The sequence below is a fragment of the Pteropus vampyrus genome, unplaced genomic scaffold (genome assembly GCF_000151845.1).
Source record: "Pteropus vampyrus isolate Shadow unplaced genomic scaffold, Pvam_2.0 Scaffold334, whole genome shotgun sequence".
In the NCBI taxonomy this organism is placed as follows: Eukaryota; Metazoa; Chordata; class Mammalia; order Chiroptera; family Pteropodidae; genus Pteropus; species Pteropus vampyrus.
In genome coordinates, this window is record NW_011889115.1 from 152,977 (window position 1) to 171,266 (window position 18,290).

The 18,290-nt window shown below is 44.5% G+C and overlaps 1 protein-coding gene across 9 annotated transcripts in view; it reads left to right on the forward strand.

The window, feature by feature from the left end:
• The window catches only part of SERGEF (secretion regulating guanine nucleotide exchange factor), a 185,153-nt gene that overhangs the window by 38,506 nt on the left and 128,357 nt on the right, over nt 1-18,290 (forward strand). For all 9 annotated transcript variants that reach the window (XR_002776808.1, XM_023522146.1, XM_023522145.1 and 6 more), the window contains one exon: nt 8,133-8,299. Coding sequence is in view for 8 of the 9 variants with exons in the window: in XM_023522146.1 (XP_023377914.1) it covers nt 8,133-8,299 (167 nt within the window). In the remaining variant the exon portion in view is untranslated. The remainder of the gene's footprint in view (nt 1-8,132; nt 8,300-18,290) is intronic.

Here is an 18,290-nt window from a genome sequence, read left to right on the forward strand (position 1 = left end):
GGCATAGAGAAAGGGCTCAGTAACAATTTTTTGAATATTATGAGTGCCTGGCTTTGCTTGTAAGTATTCTTTGTGATTTGGAAAAGTTATTTACTTTCCTCAGTTTCATTTTCTCTTTGGGGAGTTGGGTGAGATGGTCTCTGATGTCGTTGGTGGCATATGAAAGTCCATGGTGAGAGTGATGTCTATAACTCCTTTTTCTTTCAGCAAACATTGAATATCTGCTCTTGGTCAGGCCCTATACTATACTAGGTACTATGAGGAATGCAGGGAGAAAGGATAACTGTTCTTCACCCTTTAGTGGGTATGGTGGTTAATTTTATGTATCAACTTAACTGGGCCACATGGCACCCAGATATTTGGTAAACATTGTTCAGAGTATATCTGTGAAGATGTTTTTGGATGAAATTAACATTTACATGTAAATTGAGTAAAGCAGATTGCTCTCCCTAGTGTGGGTGGGCCTCACCCAATCAGTTGAAGTCCCGAATAGGACAAAAGGCTGACCTTTCCCTGAGTAAGAGAATTATCCTGCTTTCCAAGTGGAACATCAGCTCTTCCTGCATGAGAGCCTTTGAACTGAGACATCAGCTCTACAGATTTTGGACTTGCCAGCCTCCATAGTCATGTGCGCCAGTTCCTTGTAAATCTCTTTCCATATAACTGTTCTGTTTCTCTGGATAACCTTGACTAATACAGAGGGCAACATAAGACATGTCGTTAAATCTTATATTTGGCAGCATAGAATAGTTGTTGGAACAGAGGGTACAAGCACCATGACAGTGGCTCCTAAAGGGAAAGATGGCTTATTCTGACCAGGAGATGATGGGATGCTTTAGGGAGGCAGCGGCATGTGAGCCAGGCCCTGAAGGGTGAGAAGGGATCCTGTAGGTGGAACAAGCAGGCCCACTGACATTACAGGCTGACCAGCATTGTGGGCTGGGGCACAGCATGTCCCTGAGGCCTGGGAGTGAGGAAGTAGAGTATGCCCTTGACAGAGGGGCAGCCATCCGGCATTGAAGAACATTTGGAGGGAGAGACTGTGTGGAAGGCAAGGGAGCTACTAAACAATCTAAGACTAGGGCTTCCTGAGATGTCCTTATATGGTTTGAAAGAAGAAAACATTCATCTTTTTCTGGGAAACTCCAACCTTGTGTGGTATAGGTAGTCCTGCAGCTGGTCTGGGGACTCCTCAGGGTGTAGTTTACCTTGACTTCTATCACCGGTGCCCCCGATTTGACAGCTCATAGTCAAAGGTGAAAATGGAGCAGCCGTGTGGAATGCCCGACATGTTTTGGGACTCTGATCTTTGCTATGTAGGCCAAGGATGAAGCTCACTTGGTCACTCACTGCTGGGCTCTCTTTGTGTCCTTAGCCCACGTGTGCCTCCCTGTGACTCTCTGCAAGTCCTTGGAATGTTTAGAAGAGGCAGTGTGATCCAGTGAAAAGCAGTGTGTCCTCTGAGGGGCAGTGACTGGGGGCCCTGACTCCAATGCCAGGCTGCTGGGTTCCATCTGGGTTCTGCCACTGACAGCTGCGGACTCTCAGCCCAAGACTTAACCTCTCTCTGTGCTTTAAATGTCCTCACCTGTAATTTGAGGATTATGATAATACATACTCATGGGGTGTTTTTGTGGACTAAATGGAACAATTCATAGAAAGAGTTTAGCATGAAATAAGTACCCTCAAAATATCAGCTATGAGTATTATTATTATCATTATTATTGCAGCTTTGCCATGTTCCAGCTGTAGCATCTTGAGCAAGTCATTTAACTTCTGTGATCTGTTCCTTTTTCTGTAAAATGGGGTTTGCTCCAATTATTAAGGATAGATTAAATTAACTTAATGGTAGTACCTTAAAGCAGAGTTTTATACAGTCAGCTTTTGATAAGTAAATTCTCCCCAGTCCTTTACCTTTTGTTCACTCTCTTTGCAGGCTGCTGCTTCTCCCCTTTTTTGGTTGGGCAGCTCATGTTTGGAAATTTTATCCTTGCATTAACTTTTTAAAAATTCCAAACTTTTTATTATGTGATATTGTTCATGACATGACTTTGGAGATGAGAGAAATTTTACTAAAATATAATACGATATGCAGTCAAGTCCCGATTTTTATTTAAATTGTGAGCTGTGTGAATAGTCTTTGATATTAAAGTGGATGTTTTCTTTTAGGTCACTGGTCAGACTAAATATTCCAAAGGCACCAATAACATTAGATTGTACGCTGCTTATTTTGACACTGAGGAGTTTTAGACGTTGTTTATTAAAAGTTTAGATTAGGAAAATGTCGCTATTCCAGCCCTCTTATTTTATGGATGGGAAAACTAGGTCCCTAGAGAAGGGACCTGTTCAAAGTCATGTAGCCTAGGAGAGAAGCCAGGATTAGGATCCAGGTCGCCTGAGTCTTCGGTTAAACTTCCTCCCTTCTCCAGCTTACCTCGCTTCACCTCTCTTCTCCACTTCTTTTCCTCTTTCTTCTTTTTTCTTAGCTTTAATTGATTTGTATTGTGCAGTACTTCAGAGGCCTCTGATGTGTCAGAGATGATCTTGAGTCTTACAAACATCTAGAATTCCGTGATGGAGCCTTCAACGCTCTTCCTTTTCTTGGATTATCAGCAGAGACATTGACCCTAAGACATTGGTAGATGGGACTTGGTTGAAAAGATTTGACAAATTGGTGGAAACTGTGGGTGGAACTGTGGAAATCCTTGATAAGACTGGTGGTGTTCAGGTCAGGGGAATAATAGTAATAGTGGTTAACATTTACTATTACGTGTCATGCACTTTATGCAAAAATATCCTTGCAACAACCCTGTGAGGTCAATGTTATTATTCCCATTTTACAGATGTGGAATAATATGCTCAAGGTGGAGCCAGTGAATGATACAGTTTAGTAGTGGTGAGCAAGAAGCAGGTAGATTAATGCATTTATTTATTCATGCAGCAAATATTTAATGAGCATTTCCTTTGTGCTGGGCATTATTCTAGGATAAGCAATGAGCTAAAACAGAGAGCCCCTGCTAGCATAGAGCTGGCTCTCCAGAGGGGGAGACAGACATTAATCGAACAGTCTTCCTAATGAGTATCCATTTATAAACTGGCATCAGTGATCCCAAGATGAGGAACGTGGTTCTCTGAGATTGTTGCACAGAACAGTCTGATCTGGATTGAGGGCTCAGTAGAACTGAAGAGTGAGTGAGTAACAGTTGACTAGGTGAACGGGGTCAGGAGTAGTAGAGACATCCGGGGACAGAGGGGAGCGGTAAAGAGGCTTTGTGGAAGAGCGGCTTGGTGAGACTGCTTCCGGTGCCCGCTCTCTGAGCTCTCTCTTCCCTCTTTCCTGCTCCTCACATGGGAAGATTAGCCGGGTGACTCAGGCAGTTAGTTCTGTGTTTGACCAGCCCTTGCTTATTGTCACCAAATGCCTTTCTATAAAATCTCTGTCAGTGTGGCAGAGCAAAGGATGAGTTACAGAAATAAGATTCTTACACTCTAAAACATAATAACCCCCAAAGTAGCTGGTATTTATAAACAGATGAATTACAACAAACTCATAGGTAGAGAGCAGTCTCCTCCTCCTTCGCGCACGTGTGTGTGTGTGTGTGTGTGTGTGTGTGTGTGTGTGTGTGTGTGTTTCAGAAGACTTCGTAGCATCCTGGAATATTAGCTGGGAGGGACTGCAGAGGTCATATGGCCTTTTCTCTGCCTGCCTGACCCCTGGGTTTCTTTTTAGAACATCCACCTCTGTTTGCTAACTCCATTTTGATATCTTCAATAACATTCTGTTCCCTTTGGGGTCAAATTCTGTTAAGAAAATGTGGATGTTCCTTATATTACACTGTAATCTATCTTCTTATCATCTTCAGGATGCCTTTCCCTGGAACAGGTAAAAATTCCTCTTCCCTGAAGAGCTTAGATTCTCACTGCGCCTATAGCTGTGGCTTCTCACCTGCCTTTGCTACCGTTCCAGGCAGCCCTTTGATGGACAGTAAAGGAAGATGCCCCCTTGAATGTTCACATCCGCCTACTGTCCTGAGTCTACCCTGACTTCGGGGCACTTCCCCCATCCCTTTCCTCGTGACTCCGGCCCTTGTTTCAGTCCCAATGCCTCTTAAGCTGTCGCGCTGTAGGAGTTTCCTTCCTTCTTTCCCTTGTCCCCTTTTTATTTATTACCACTGTGACTTTGGGTAAGTGCCTCATTCCCTGCCAGTAAAATGGGGCAGTTAGGAATGCCTATCTTATGGGATTGTTGGGCCGTCCCAACAGGAAACTGTGTAGAGAATGTTTACAATAGTGCCTGGCACATAGTAGGTGCTACGGAAGTGTTAGCTGTGAATATCATTATTACTGACCTCCTCCAATCCTATGCCAGGTCTACCATCCCAAATCATTCCTTTCATTAGGCCCTACACCTGCTCAAAAGTCTGCAGTCTCCCCATGGTCTATCAGTTGTCCCTAAAGTGAGTGTGTAAGACAAATTTCCAGGGTGTGGAGAGAGAAAACTGACATCATTTATATGTTTTTATCTCATTCTTTTAAATTTTCGACTTTTTTGAGTATGTTTTATACTGTATATTTTTGAGTGAAGGTATATTTATAATTTATAAATGTATGCAATACAAGTAAATATTTATACATATTTACACCAATATGTGTAAATAAATGAACATACATATATTGGTGATATGTTAAAAAATGTTTTACTAATAAGGGAGTGCAAGCTGGTGTGTTTGGGGATCCTGGCCTGGAAGGTGAGGTCCAGACCCTGAGCCCGGCATTTCCCTGTGGCTGGCCCTCCACTGAGAGTCTCGACTGTCCTCCCGGTCCCCTTCCTCACGCCCGTCACCCTCGCTCCACCTGCCCCACCTTGTGTCTTTTCGATTTCTGTCATTGTTCATCCCCTCTTCCATTCCTAGATATTCTCTCTTATTTTCTTTTCCTATCCAGAAGTTCACCTTAAATGCCACTTGTTCCATCAAGCTTGCCAGGACAATTCTTGCTTGAAATGCTTCCTCCAGGCTCCCCGGGCATGCTTTGTCAATACTGCTCATTTGGCCCCTGCTCTTTTCTACTTTGCGTTGAGATCTTTTGCCATGTATATTTCTTGGCTCCATAGTTATTCTATGTTAATTCTCACATGAACATGTCTTTAAATTATGTTTTGCTTGCTGACTTTATTTTCATAGGATTATCATTTATCTGGAGACACAAAGCTATACTTTTTGAGTGACATTAATGTATCTCTATTTTATCGTAGTAATATATAATTCTTTACTCTAAGGAAGAGATTCATTTGTTACATTTGTGATCTGAATCTCCTTGGATTTGATGGCGTGCTTTAGCCTGAGGCAGACACTTATCTACAATGCAGCAATGAACATCTTTTGTGTGTGAATTGATTATTTCCTTTTACTCCAGGTGACCTGAAATCATAATCCTTGTGTTTAATGTCTGTATTTCAGGACTTATAGTCCTGAGTTCTGCATGTCCTCCTGGGAAGTGAGGAAAGCTGGATGGTACACAGAACACATCCATTTAATCTGGATTTTCCCCCTCCTCAAACACTGTGAGAACGGCTGTTTCATCAGCCAGGTTTTATGCATTCGTGACAGCAGCTGTGCAATCACTGGAGATGCCATTGGTCCTGGAGTCAGAAGACAGGTTTAAATCTTGATTCCATCACTTGCTGATTGTTTGGACTTGAATAAGTCATTTAACCTCTCGAGTTATTTAACCTCATCTGTGAAATAAACTTAATAATACATATGTCACAGACTTTTTATGAGAATTAATTGAGAGAGTACCTATGAATGTGTCAGGCATTTAGGAGATGGTCAATAAGTGTCTGTTTAAAAGAAATAGAAAAATAAGAGTCTCCTCTGTCTTCTGTGACCTTTCTGATGCAGAGTATATTTTGGGGTGAAACGGACAGCTTCATAGAGTGCACCCACCTGACTGGGCAAACAGGCTGGGACTGAAGGCTGGACATCAGGTCGGCCTGGTTTCTGGGCTTGTCTCTAATAGAATGCTTATGGCCTCCCCAGGGAGCATGAGGATTAATTAGTTAATCTTTGTGAAGTGCTTTGAAGGTGAAAAGTGCTATGTAAGTGGAATGGTTGAATTGCTATTGGAGATGTGATTATGGTGGCACAGTATTCTGGCAGTCTTGCCTGACTTGGACATCAGTAATCGATAGCAGGGAAGGTTCTAAGATGTTTTACTTGATAAGAAAGGATTCAGTGTGGGATTTGTGATCACATAATTCCTCTGTAGAACTGCAGATAGCAACTCGCCAATTATTCCTAGCAGAGTAATGCTAGGGTTACTTAAGAAGTCACAGTCTCCTCGTCTGACTGCTTGGGAATTTCTCTGCTATAAGACAGTCTGGTTGTAACACTCAGCCAGCTCAGGTGAAGGGACGGTTTGCCAGTTTGATGGGTCGCTTTGCGGGTCCTGGGCACATAGGCTTTTTTGGGTCTAATCTTACAGAAGTGAAGGAAGAGTGTTGAGTGGTTACTCAGTGATGTGGACCAGTGTGAATAAAGTACCAAGGGCTTGTAGAAGGAGAAGTGTCTTAGCCGTGTGACCCTGGGCTGGGTACTTTTCCGAACCTTAATTTTCTTACCTGTTAAATGGGAACATAGTAGCGGATGAGTACAATAATAAAGATAGCTCGTGGGAGGGTGGCTTTCACCCTTTCTGTGGAGAACTGAGGAGTCAAGAAAGGTTTCACAGAACTGGTGACACATGAACTGGACTGTAAAGGTTGAGCCATGGTTCATCAATTGAGTAACATAAGGAAATGTGATCCATGACAAAAGGAACAGCATACATGAGGTCATTAGATAGAACATCTGAATGGACCCACTCTCAGTTCTTATAATATGCCTGCTTCTTCATGGGCTGCCCAGACTTTGCTCCCTCTTCGAAGAAGCCCAGAGGCCAGATTCCTATGAACTTCTCGCTATCTGCGGTAATGTCCATAAGCAGACCAATCCTGAGAACTTTGTCCCTGCAGAGCCCTGAATCTCTTTCATAATCTGACAATTCCTCCATTAGACTGTGGTTGTTTTTTAGCTGACACTATAAGCCATATGTTGAATGTGGGGCCAGATGAAGCCTTGATACTAAACACAGAGTATGTAGTAGATTTGTCTAGAATTTAATATGCATTACTTGGTGTTTTGTCTCTTAAGCAAAGTTTTTCTTTGTTAAAATAAACATGTATAAAGAATTTATACAGCGCACATGGTTATGCATATTTATTGCAGAGAATCTGTTAATAATCTATGCCTCATCGGATTTTGCATTTCTGTTGAAATAACAAATGCGGCACTTGGTACAACTGAATGAATTTGGTGAATTTTCTTTTATCTGGGAGAAGAAAGGCCATTTCTCTTTTTCCAAACTTCATTTTCTTCAATCATCTTTAGCACTGGCCAGTTTCCCAGGTGACGCATCTAGAGAACTGAATGCTTTTCTGGCTCTAAATGGTTTTGTCTTTTTTTCCTTCGATCATTCCCTTCCTTCTAGCACACGTAGACATTTGTCTTGGGACTGTTAGAATTGCTCCTTTGAGTAAGAGTGTAGACTCTGAAAGTCCTCTTATGTTACATGGAGGGGAAAAGACATGAAACAGGCCATTAATTGAGCTCAGAGTAAGGGAATAAGGGATTGTGACATGGGGCAAGTCAGAGGCCTGAGGGACTTAAAGGTGGCTGATGGGGGCCCTGGACTTGGTGAGAGAGAGGAGAGCCTGAGAACAGACATCAGGGCAAAGCGCAAGGCGGCCGTGGGGACGGGAGAGGGTGGGTAGGCCATAAAGTGTGGTCGAAGCAGTCTATGTAGTCATGTCCATATGTGTTCAAATACAGGAGCATGGGCTTTAGAATCAGCCTCTGTTGGAATGCAGCTCTGGTACTTACCACTTACTTGATCTTGACCAAGTCATTTTACCTTTCTGAACATCAGCTTCCCATATCTGTAATATGAATACTTATGCTTTCTTTAAGGGGAAGGTAGGAAGGCTCCTGGTACATAGTAGTTGGTACTAAAAGAAATGTTCACGCTTTCTCTTATAATTTAGTGCCTACCCATGAGAACACAGCCTTACTCAAATTATGTTTTGGTTTTAGAAACTGGCAAGGTGTTTACCTGGGGCCGAGCAGACTATGGTCAACTAGGGAGGAAGTTGGAGTCTTGTGAAGACTGGACACGGGAAAAGCAGGGTTCATCCCTCCCCTGCTCAAGACCACAGAAGAGCACGCCTTCGTCTCTGCAGTGCTTAACGGGAGCAACTGAGGTAGGAAGTGACGTAACATAAATGTGATGCATCTCTTCTCCTTGTCTTTCAGTGAAGCGTTTATTGAGGGTCTGCTGTGTGCTTTAGTCCCGGCGTTACAGCACGCTCCACACAGGAGTCCGAAAGGGTCCTTGCCTCAAGTTGCTTGTGGTTTAATATGGTAGAAAAGGCAGTTATCCAGATCACTATGCTGCGAGGCAGACTGTGTGTAACGACTTTGGAGAGGTTCTAGGTACTATGGGTCCACTTCGGGAATGAGTAATGAATTCAGGGTTCAGGGATTAGGTTAGGTCTCAAGGAGGACATGGCTTGGAGCTGTGCCTTGAAGAATGGGTCAGACGTGAGCAAGCAGCTATAAGAGAGAAGAGGACTTTTAGGTGGGCAGGACAGTTTGAACAGAGTCTAGGGATTAGGAAAGTGAAGAAAGTGTTTGGGGACTACTGGTGGTTCAGTTTGCCTGGAGCAGGGGGTGTCTGTGGGGGAGAAGATGAGGTAATATCAGGAAGATGGGCTGCAACCTGATCAAGGGGCCCTTAACACTGGGCTAAGTATTTGGCACTTCTGTTTATATTTCCCAGTGTAGAAAACATTGTAGTTCAGTTGCTTATTCAAGCCCCTGTAGTTTCCTGAAATGTCTTGAATTTCTACACTTAAGGCAGGAGTCTTAATTTCTCCAGGGTGTGTGTTTCTGTTACTAAATTTTACTTTACCGCTGTCCTTAAAAAAAAGAAAAGGCTCGGTTTTTGAGAAGAATGAGGATGGCCACGCAGGAAATGTGCCTCTGAACCCAAGTTGGCTTAATAAAGGAATTCAGTCTTCATTCAGAGTCTGTCAAAAAAATTAATAAGCTAGTGAGACTTCTGTAATTAGCATCAGACTAATTACACCCCTCTCCATACCTAGAGGACTTCCCTTCCCCGGGGCCTGCCTGGCCTCCTCCTCCCGGGTATGTAGGACGGTTCTCCATTTCTGCTTCACATCCCAGCCCCGGTCCTCCTGGGTCTTTCCTTAGAGCTGGGTTGAGTCTGTCTGTCTTTCTCTCTCTCTCTTTCTTTAATTGAAAAGACGCTAAACAACACTGCAAAGACAATTTAGACATGGTAATAATAAAAAAAATCCATGATCTTACCACCCTACCACGGCTACATTCCTTTTTGTGTGTATATATGTACATACTTTACAAAGCTACAGGTGATAGCATTTATAATGCTTTGTACTCTTCACTTATTTGATCACAAATTCTTTACTCTGTTTTTCTTGGTCTTTAAGATCCTTTAAAATGGTTATATAACATTATGGGTGGAAGGTTCTGGGATTTTCCAAATCATTCTTTGAATGTTGGACATTTAGATCATATATATATAGGCACTGTGGTGGACTCTGCAGTGGATACTTTGTTAAACTGTTTCTTGAATATGCAATCTTAGGGATGAAATTGCAGGGGCAAAGGCCATGAGCATCTTTAAGACTTTTGCTATATTTCTCTGGATTCTGTTTGAAAGAAGTTGCTCCTACCAGTAGTGAATGAGGGAATGCAGTATTTAAGTGGGTTTTGTCTGCTTATCACATTCAGGTGCTGAGAGCTTGGTATATATAGTACTTTAGACCACTGGGCCATGGACTGGTATCAGTCTGTGACTTGTTAAGAACTGAGCAACACAGCAGGAGGTGAGTGGCAGGCGAGTGAGCCAAGCTTCATCTGTATTTGAAGGCGCTCCCCAGCGCCAGCATCACTGCCTCAGCTCCACCTCAGATCATCAGGCATTAGATTCTCATAGCAGCACCGGTCCCTGGTTCCAAAACGGTTGGGGACTGCTCTTTTAGACTCTTTTGCTTTTCTTTGTCTTTCCCAGAACATTTAAGACTTTGTGCTCAGGCAGCATAGCAGAAACACAAAGGCTTCATGGATTATTCTGAGTCTCAGAGGGTCATCAATGAGGATTACATGCAAAGTTCTTGGCATGTGTCAGGCACTCAGTAACTGTAGGTCCTTTCTCTTCTTCCCTTTTGAAGCCTTTTAATGCCCTCAGTGGCCACGATGTGCAGCACTATGACAGCCATGGCCAGTGCAAACATATAGCCTAAGAGCCTGACGCTGATGTGACTTTTATCTTAATCTTAGAGGGGCAATCTGAGGCATCGACTTGAGCCCCATGGCAACCTCATGTAGTGCTCCCCTCCATCTCTGCTCTAGTATCACACAGGTTTAGACTCCAGGCTGTTTTCATAAATCGGGCCTGGGAATCATCTCTGCTGTTGATATCTAGGTCTGGCCTGTCAGGCATCTAGATGCCTGAGGCCCAGTGCTAAGCCAGTGAACAGTGTAAGCTTCTAGGAGTAATTTTCAAGACCAAATGCCATTCCAAGCCCAAGCCCTTGGACAAGACAAGAGCCCTACTAAACCAGGTGATACCGTGGTCGGACCTTGGCCGCGGAGGTGCAGGGACTCCTGTGGAGTCAGGAAACGCCTTGAACTAAGTTGATAATTCCTGGCCTTCAAGGACCTGAGTGTGGCCCATAGCTGACCATTTTCCATCTTTAATGTCCAAGGGATAAGCAGAGGGAGGACTGAGCTATCTGGACTGGGGCCTCAGGTAGGATGTCTACCCAGACGGGTCCAGAAGGACAGCTAAGCAGGAGGAGAAAGCACAGGTAGATAGAGCTGGACTGTGGAATAACTGTCCCTTCCTGTGAACAAAAGAAAGCAAATAAATACAATGTTACCTGGTGGTTGTTATGGGTCAGGCAGCGTGCTAAATGCTTTAATTATATATTATTTCTCATCTTCACAATAAACCTGGGTACAGGTTTCACTGCTTTACAAATAAAGAGACTAGGGCTCAGAATGGAGAAGTCACTGGTCCAGGATCACACAGTAGATAAACAGTAGGGCTCGGATTTGGACTTGAAGTACTTGGAGCTCACATACTTTCTGTATAGATGAAGTAAAATTACATATGTCCTTTTACATGTGTACCCTCACCTGGATAAATATTCTGGAAGTCTGGGAAAGATTCCTTGAGAATCTTAATTCTTTTCTTCTGAGCTGTGTCTCATCTCTGGCCTGAGAAAGACTTTGAGATTTTAGACTAGGTGGGCCTGCCTTTAATGTTCTTACAGTGGTAAGGACTATGTACTTCATGCATTGTCAGATTTGCCTTAGATACTAGGCCTGTCTGACCACTCCTGGAAAATTCCAGGGGCCACACAGTGATCGGGGTTACCCTGCCCTGCACACGTCAGGGCAGGGTGTGTGTGAACAGGTTTGTTTGCACAGCAGCCTTTTGCTTTCCGGGTCCCAGGTGAGGCTGCTACCTGCACATTTGCTGTGGAACCTTGGCTCTCAACTCCACCCACAGGTGGAAGCCTGCATTTCATAGTCGAGCAGAAGTGCTTGTGCTCATTTAGTGGGTACATTGCGCCTCCTCCAGGATTCTGAAGCAGGTAGAGCTGGGCACCTGGTGTGTTCGTGAACCCATCAGGAGACCTATTTGACTGAAGGTGAACAGCCTCTGAGGGACAAGGTCTAGACTGGCAGTCGGGAGACCTGGGTTCTAGCTCTGGTTGTGCTCTGACTTGGTGAATCTGGGCAAGCCCCCTTTCATCCTGCACCCTTAGTCCCCCCACACCCCCATATGTAGGTTGGGGATGTTAGATCAGGTGATTCCTAAGGTTTGTTATAGATCTAGAAGTCCCTTCCATCTGTGATTCTTATTTCCCATAAATGATCACTCCTTAAATGACTCCTGCCCCTGGAGTCCTTCAGTGTCATAGCCAAGATCACTTAACCCCTAGCTGCTGGCTCAACTTTGGCAGACCTGCGAAAGTTAACTAATATAGAAGTTCCAGGCTTCAGTACCATTTGAGCTTTGCTCTGCCTCTCTGCCTTGACTCTGTTCTCTGCCCTTGTTCCTTGTCCCCAGGGCCTCCTGCTCCAGTTTAGGTCATTGGGACTTAGTATGATGCTCCCGCCTGGTCCTCCTAGGACTTGTAGTTTGGCTTTCACTCCTGTCCCTGTGGCTGTGCCCTTATTGCCGGGGGCAGGCAGGCCTCGGTGACAAGACCTTCCTGACTTCCCCGTCCACCAGGCCCTCCAGGCTCTGTGTGTGTAGTTCTACCTTTCCTGCTTTCCTGCGTCGGCCACACAGTGCCAGTGGGTGGGGAGGTGGATACAAAGCTAAAGAATACATGTCTTTGGCCTAAAAGAACTGCCAGGTACATAAATAAATCCTTACTGTACAGAGTGAAAAGTGCTGTTAGTGGTATGTATGACAGGCCAAGCAAGCAGTGAAGACAGAATGATTAATTCCAAAGACACTAACAAAAAGAAGTATTATTTGAACTAGATTCTTAAAAATGAGTAGGAGCTCAACAAAGGTAGAAGGACATGCCAGGCAGTGGGGACAACGTGAACTAAAACCGTGAATCTAAATCTGCTTTAACTGCTGGTACAACCGGGATGCCTGCCCATTCCAGTGGTCCGGCTTAGTTTTACAGTAATGCTGCCTCTCTAGCCTGCCCCTTCACTGCCATCCATCCTTCTGATGGGAGTACTGTCTGAAGGAAAATCACTCTCACGTACATTCTCTTGTTTGATCCCAGGGCGATGCTGTGAAATGGGCCAGAATAGGAATGGTTATCCTCATTTCACAACTGAGGCCCAGAGAGGCTAGCGAGGAATTAGAAGACTGCAGGCAAGCAGCTGATTTCCAGTGTTTCTGAGGGCCTTGCTCTGGCCGCAGTCTGTTGCCATGGTCCTGAGTCATGTTCCTGGTTTAAATTCTGCCCACGTTTGGTTGAGGAGCACCAAATCGCAGTCAGGGAGCTCAGCGTACACGTGCACGTGTGTGCACACACGCAGCCACTGGAGCAGGAGCAGGAAACGCGGAAATAAACAAGGGTTGAACCAGGGATTGGGTAACCGTCAAGCCCAAATGCCATCAGCCCTCATTGTGCTGCAGGACTAAAACTGTTTGTTGGAGGATCAACCTGTGCACAGGGTCTAAGTAAAATCTGTCAGAACGAGTGGGAAAGAAGCTATTTTTAGTTTGCAAAGTCACTCACTCAGCTGTGTTAGCTGAGGTTTGAGCCAGTCCCCTACGCTTTCCACAGTGTTATTTCTGAAGGAGAAATACCACTTGAATGCTGCGTAAAACCCATTAATGAAGCTGGAAGTTTCCAGGGCGTCTTTGTCCTGCAGCTCCCTCGGAAGGCTGCCTTTCCTGAATGACCTTCCTCCTTTCCTATATTTAATGCATTTCTAATTTTAAGTTTGTGTCAAGACCGTGGGACTTTGGTGCCCTAAATAACACAGAAATCTACCACCAGCAAACAGCTGAGTCCGGAGGGCTCTGACAGAATTGAACACAGCCTGAAAAAGTATTCCCAAGTCATTCTCGGGTAAATAATCCACAGCATCACAGCTCTTCTTAGAGGCCCAGGGGGACTCCGAGACCATGGCCCTGGGCAGCCCAAACCTTTGAAGTGCAGCAGGTTTTAGAGGCCTCCCCAAATGGGGTAGCAGTCTTCACCCAAAGACTGTTGTTTCACTGGAGGTTAGAAAAGCCAGCACATCTGAGCTGTAGCTGCTAACTTAATAGGAGGAGAAATAACCCAAAACAAACCTCAAAGCGGAGTACACTCAGAAGAGAGAAAGAGCCACCAGACAGGGCTGTCTCGTTTGAAAGAGATGGTTAAGGATATGATACAGAAGCACTTATTTACTACTGGCTATTTATTTATTTATATTTATCATCTTTTCTCACTAAAAAAATAGAGCATCCAGGAGGGCGAGGGCCTATCTGTCTTGTTCAAGGCTGTGCTCCCAGTGTCTGGAATAGTTCCCGGTAACTCGTAGGTGCTTAGTGGATAATTCCTGACTGAATAAATGAAAAATGAATGAAAGAAGTTGCTTCAGAGGTAATGTGGCCCTATTCAGCTCTCTCTTCTCTCTCTCTCCCCCTACAGTCTGCATGTCTCAGTCCCAGGCCAGTTCAAGAACAGGCATTTCTGTGTTTTTAGGCATTTGGGTGTCCGACATCCTGTAGAGCTAGAGGACAGACAGGCTCTGACCCTGTAATATACTTGACCAACCCAGAAGTTTCTTATGAAGTCCGTTGATGATGGGGCTTAAGTCAGTCCTTTAGCGCTTCATGATTTACCAAGAGCTTTCACGCACATTCATCTTTGGTTTTTCTTCTTTTATCCAGTAGATGCTTATGTATGCCTGTCTATCCAAGCACCACATGAGCCAAATGGGGGAAGCAGAGAAGATTAGAACAGTTCTCGTCTTAGGGGCTTGTGAACTAGTGGCAGGGCTAAGTTCATTGCAGGACATGTAGAACGTGACAAAGGCTATAAGAAAGAGTGTGACAATGAAGATGCGTTGATTCCATTTCTTTCTATGTCTTTGGGGACCTTTTCTTTCTCGTATTTTCAGTCCCTGTGGTTCTGTTGGATTTTGCAGGATTGGGGTAGGGGGTGTTTGGGGTGGGAGGTGGTGACTGGAAAGGCTTCCTGAATTGGAAGCGCTGATATTAAATTAGTTCTCAAGGGAGCTAATGCAAAGTAACAGAAGAATCTTGGCAAGAACTTGCATTAAGAGGAAAGCAGAGGAAGAGCAGCCAGATAGAGACTGAGTATTGACAAGAGAGGGAGCAAGCAAGCCAGGAACTGCAGCGTCTCAGAAGCTAAGGAGATTTCAACAGGAAGGTCAGGAGATTGGGAACTGAGAACAGACCGCTGGATTTGGTGATGGGAGGTGTGGTGTCACTTCTGAGAGAAGAAGTTTCGGTGGAAGATGAAGAAGGGACGTAGGGACATAGGAAATGAAAGGGCAATGAGAAATATGGGCTGCGGGTGTGAACGACCCTTTCAGGAGGTTTGGTAGTCAAAGGAGAATGAGAACAAACTCAGGAACGTGAAAAGAGAGCCTAGTTCCAGTTAGTTTTGTAAGCTTGGGGAAATTGGAGTGTGTCAGAGGGCTGAAAGAAAGGAGTAGAGAGAGTGAGAAGAGTAAAGATGCAAGAGAGAGGCGGGATAGCTGAACAAGGCCCCCGAGGAGACGAGAGATAGGGTTGAAATCATTGTGAAGGAGTTAATTCTCACAAGAAGGAAGGGTACCTTGTTTCAACACAGGAGTAAAGAAAAAAGGGGATAGATGAAGACACAAGTTTTGAAGTGGAAAAGAGAAATGCTTTCGTTGAAGTGTGTGTATTCTTTGTCATCATGTTATATATTAGTTTTATTTATTCAATAAATGTTTACCACGTCCTACTGTGGGCCATGCACAGTGCAAGGTGCCAAGAATTCATAAAAAAGACACAGTTGCTGCCTAATACTGTAATACAGTATTTATTAGTAATATAGTAACCATTAATATCTCCATCTCTAAATCAAATTTCGAATCCTTTGAGAGCAGACACTGTCTTATTTATCTTTGTATAATTAGGGCCAGGCTTGGTACAAAGTAAATAATCAGTAGAAGTGTGCTGGAAAAAAGTGTGAGAGCTCCTGTTAGGTGGCTTAAATCTTCCTGGTTAGATTGAAAGCCCAATTGTCTACTGGCGTGATGAGGTTGGTGTGGAGAGGCCTCCAGGGAGGGACTAGTTCTCTCTGCTCTGGCGTGGGTGCATCCAGCATTGTCTGGTAACTGCTTAGAAATGGGAGAAGAAAGATACCATTATTGGCTCTGACCTCTGGGGGGTGGGTAGGGCAGATGTTGCCACCCTCATTCTAGGAGTGAGGAAATTGAAGTTCGGAGAGAAAGCTGTCACAAGCTCGAGGCTACACAGTACATGGCAAAACAAGGTCTTGAGCCTGGCTGTCAGGGCCCTCATTCTTCTCATTGCTAGTCCTGTACACCAACAGTTTCCTCTCTGGACAATTCTGATCAGAATGTGAGCCTGGGCTCTGGCTTTGGCTATCACTAGGTGGTAGTTGGGTCTGACAGAAACCTGATGGTCCTCTCCAGATTCACAATCTGGGTCAGTGTCTTATGAGAAAAATCATGAGGAAAGGAATAGCCTCAGTGAGGACTTGGACGGTGAAGCTAACTCATGACTGTGGTAAACCATAGTGTTCCTCAGAGTTGGAGGTCTGACGGATAGAGTCTTGAATGTGGAGTGAGATGTGGGTTGGAATTTCTGCTGTCACCTACACAACCCACGTGACTTTGGGCTAGTGAAAACCTCTCCAAGCCTTGCTCCTCTCATCTGCCGAGTGGGAGTAATAATATCTGCTTTACCTTGCCCACAGGGTTATTGAAAGAGGCAAATAAGATAAATGATGGATTTTGTAAACTCAAAAATGCTGTACAAAAGACTTACAATTGAGTTCATAGCACATGAGCCACTCTATGCTTCCCATAAAGGTTTTGTTATAAGTATGGAATATGGGTTAGAGCTGCCCTTCTGTCTTATCCCTTGACATCTTAAGGGCTACATGGAATCATATTGGCTCGTGGTAAACACGTCTTAGAGTCAGAACCAGTGAATATAGCGGAGGCCATATGCTTGGTACTTTCTCTATAGCCAGTCTTCATGCAGTGCCAGAGAGTTCCTGTCGAGGTAGCCGTCAGCACTGACAGCAAGGATGTTTCTGGCTTGCTTTCTCTCAGCAGCAGAGGAAATTCATCAGCACTGATTTAAAGTCCCAGTGACCTCATGTGTCACCACCACTCGCTGCAGCATTATGACCGCCCAAGGCCATGCCCAGGGTCAGCCTGGATTTGACCAGCTGTCTTTTGTTGCATTTGACCTTGAAAACCGGGAGATCTGGGGTACAAGTAAATTATGCAGAGGTTTAGAGTGAACAGAAGTCAATGAGGTTTTAGAGGAGGCTGCAGTGATTTGATGAGAGAAACACAAAGTCTGTGAAGGCTGAGTGAGCTATGCCTGAATTAGTTGGCCAAGGAACTAAAACTACCTCCATCTTTACCACCGTTCCTCTAGCTTGAACCCCCATTATCTGTTGCCTAGTTACAGTGACATCCCCCTAGTTGAAAACCCCTTGTCTCTAGTCTGGCCTTATCCCTGCTGCTCCCACCCAGCTGCCAAAGTGATGTACTAAAATATAAATCTGATTGTGCTATGCTCTTACTTTGTTTTTCTAGGATTATTAGAAAATTCAGAAAACATTCATTCCCATAATGAACGCTATTGGAAACCTACTATATAGAAGAAACTTAGTCAAGCCTTTAGAATATAGTGGAGAATAAGGCCCAGTCTCTACCTTCAAAGGACAGGCAAAACGTACAAGCGATAATCTTCACAGCCAGTGTGCAAAGAATGGAGTTATTAGAGTGTGAGTTCCAGTTTTGTCGTTAGCCTTGTTCACCGCTATGTCCCCATCACTTTGATTAGTGCCCAGCACACGGTAGGTACTCTGTAAATAATTGTTATAGGGATGAATGTATGCCTTTACTTTTTAATGGCTTCTCATCCAGGATGAAGTCCAAAATCTCTGGGTTGTCATAAGCAGCTCTTCCTGATCCTGCCCCTGTCAGATTATCCAGCTCACTCTCTACCTGTCTCTTAACATTCTGCCATTCATCCATACTGAACTAACAAAATCATCATGTTATTTTAAACATAGGTTCATTGAAATTCACCCTTCCAATTCCTGGGTCATTGCACATGCTGGTTCTGCTTCCCTCTGCCCTTGGCTTCACGGACAACTACTACCCTGGATAACAAGGACGATGTCTTATATTCGAATCTCTGTTCCTGCCGTCCAGCCTGACAAACCTGTCTCTTCCTTATCTGTTGAGTTTTTCTTGGCTTGGTGTCATTACCCACCTGCCTTGGCTCTGTGGCGCTATCGTCTCTGTCTCCTAAGCCCTTTTCCACCTCCCCTCTACCTTCCTTGTCCTAAGCCCCCTTGAGAATCCAGATCTGGACTTTTTGGGGCTGCCTCAGGCCTGGCTCCTTGGCTGTGATGAACCCTGGCCTTCTTTTTGCTTTTCTTCTCTCTCCCACATTGGCCCCATCCA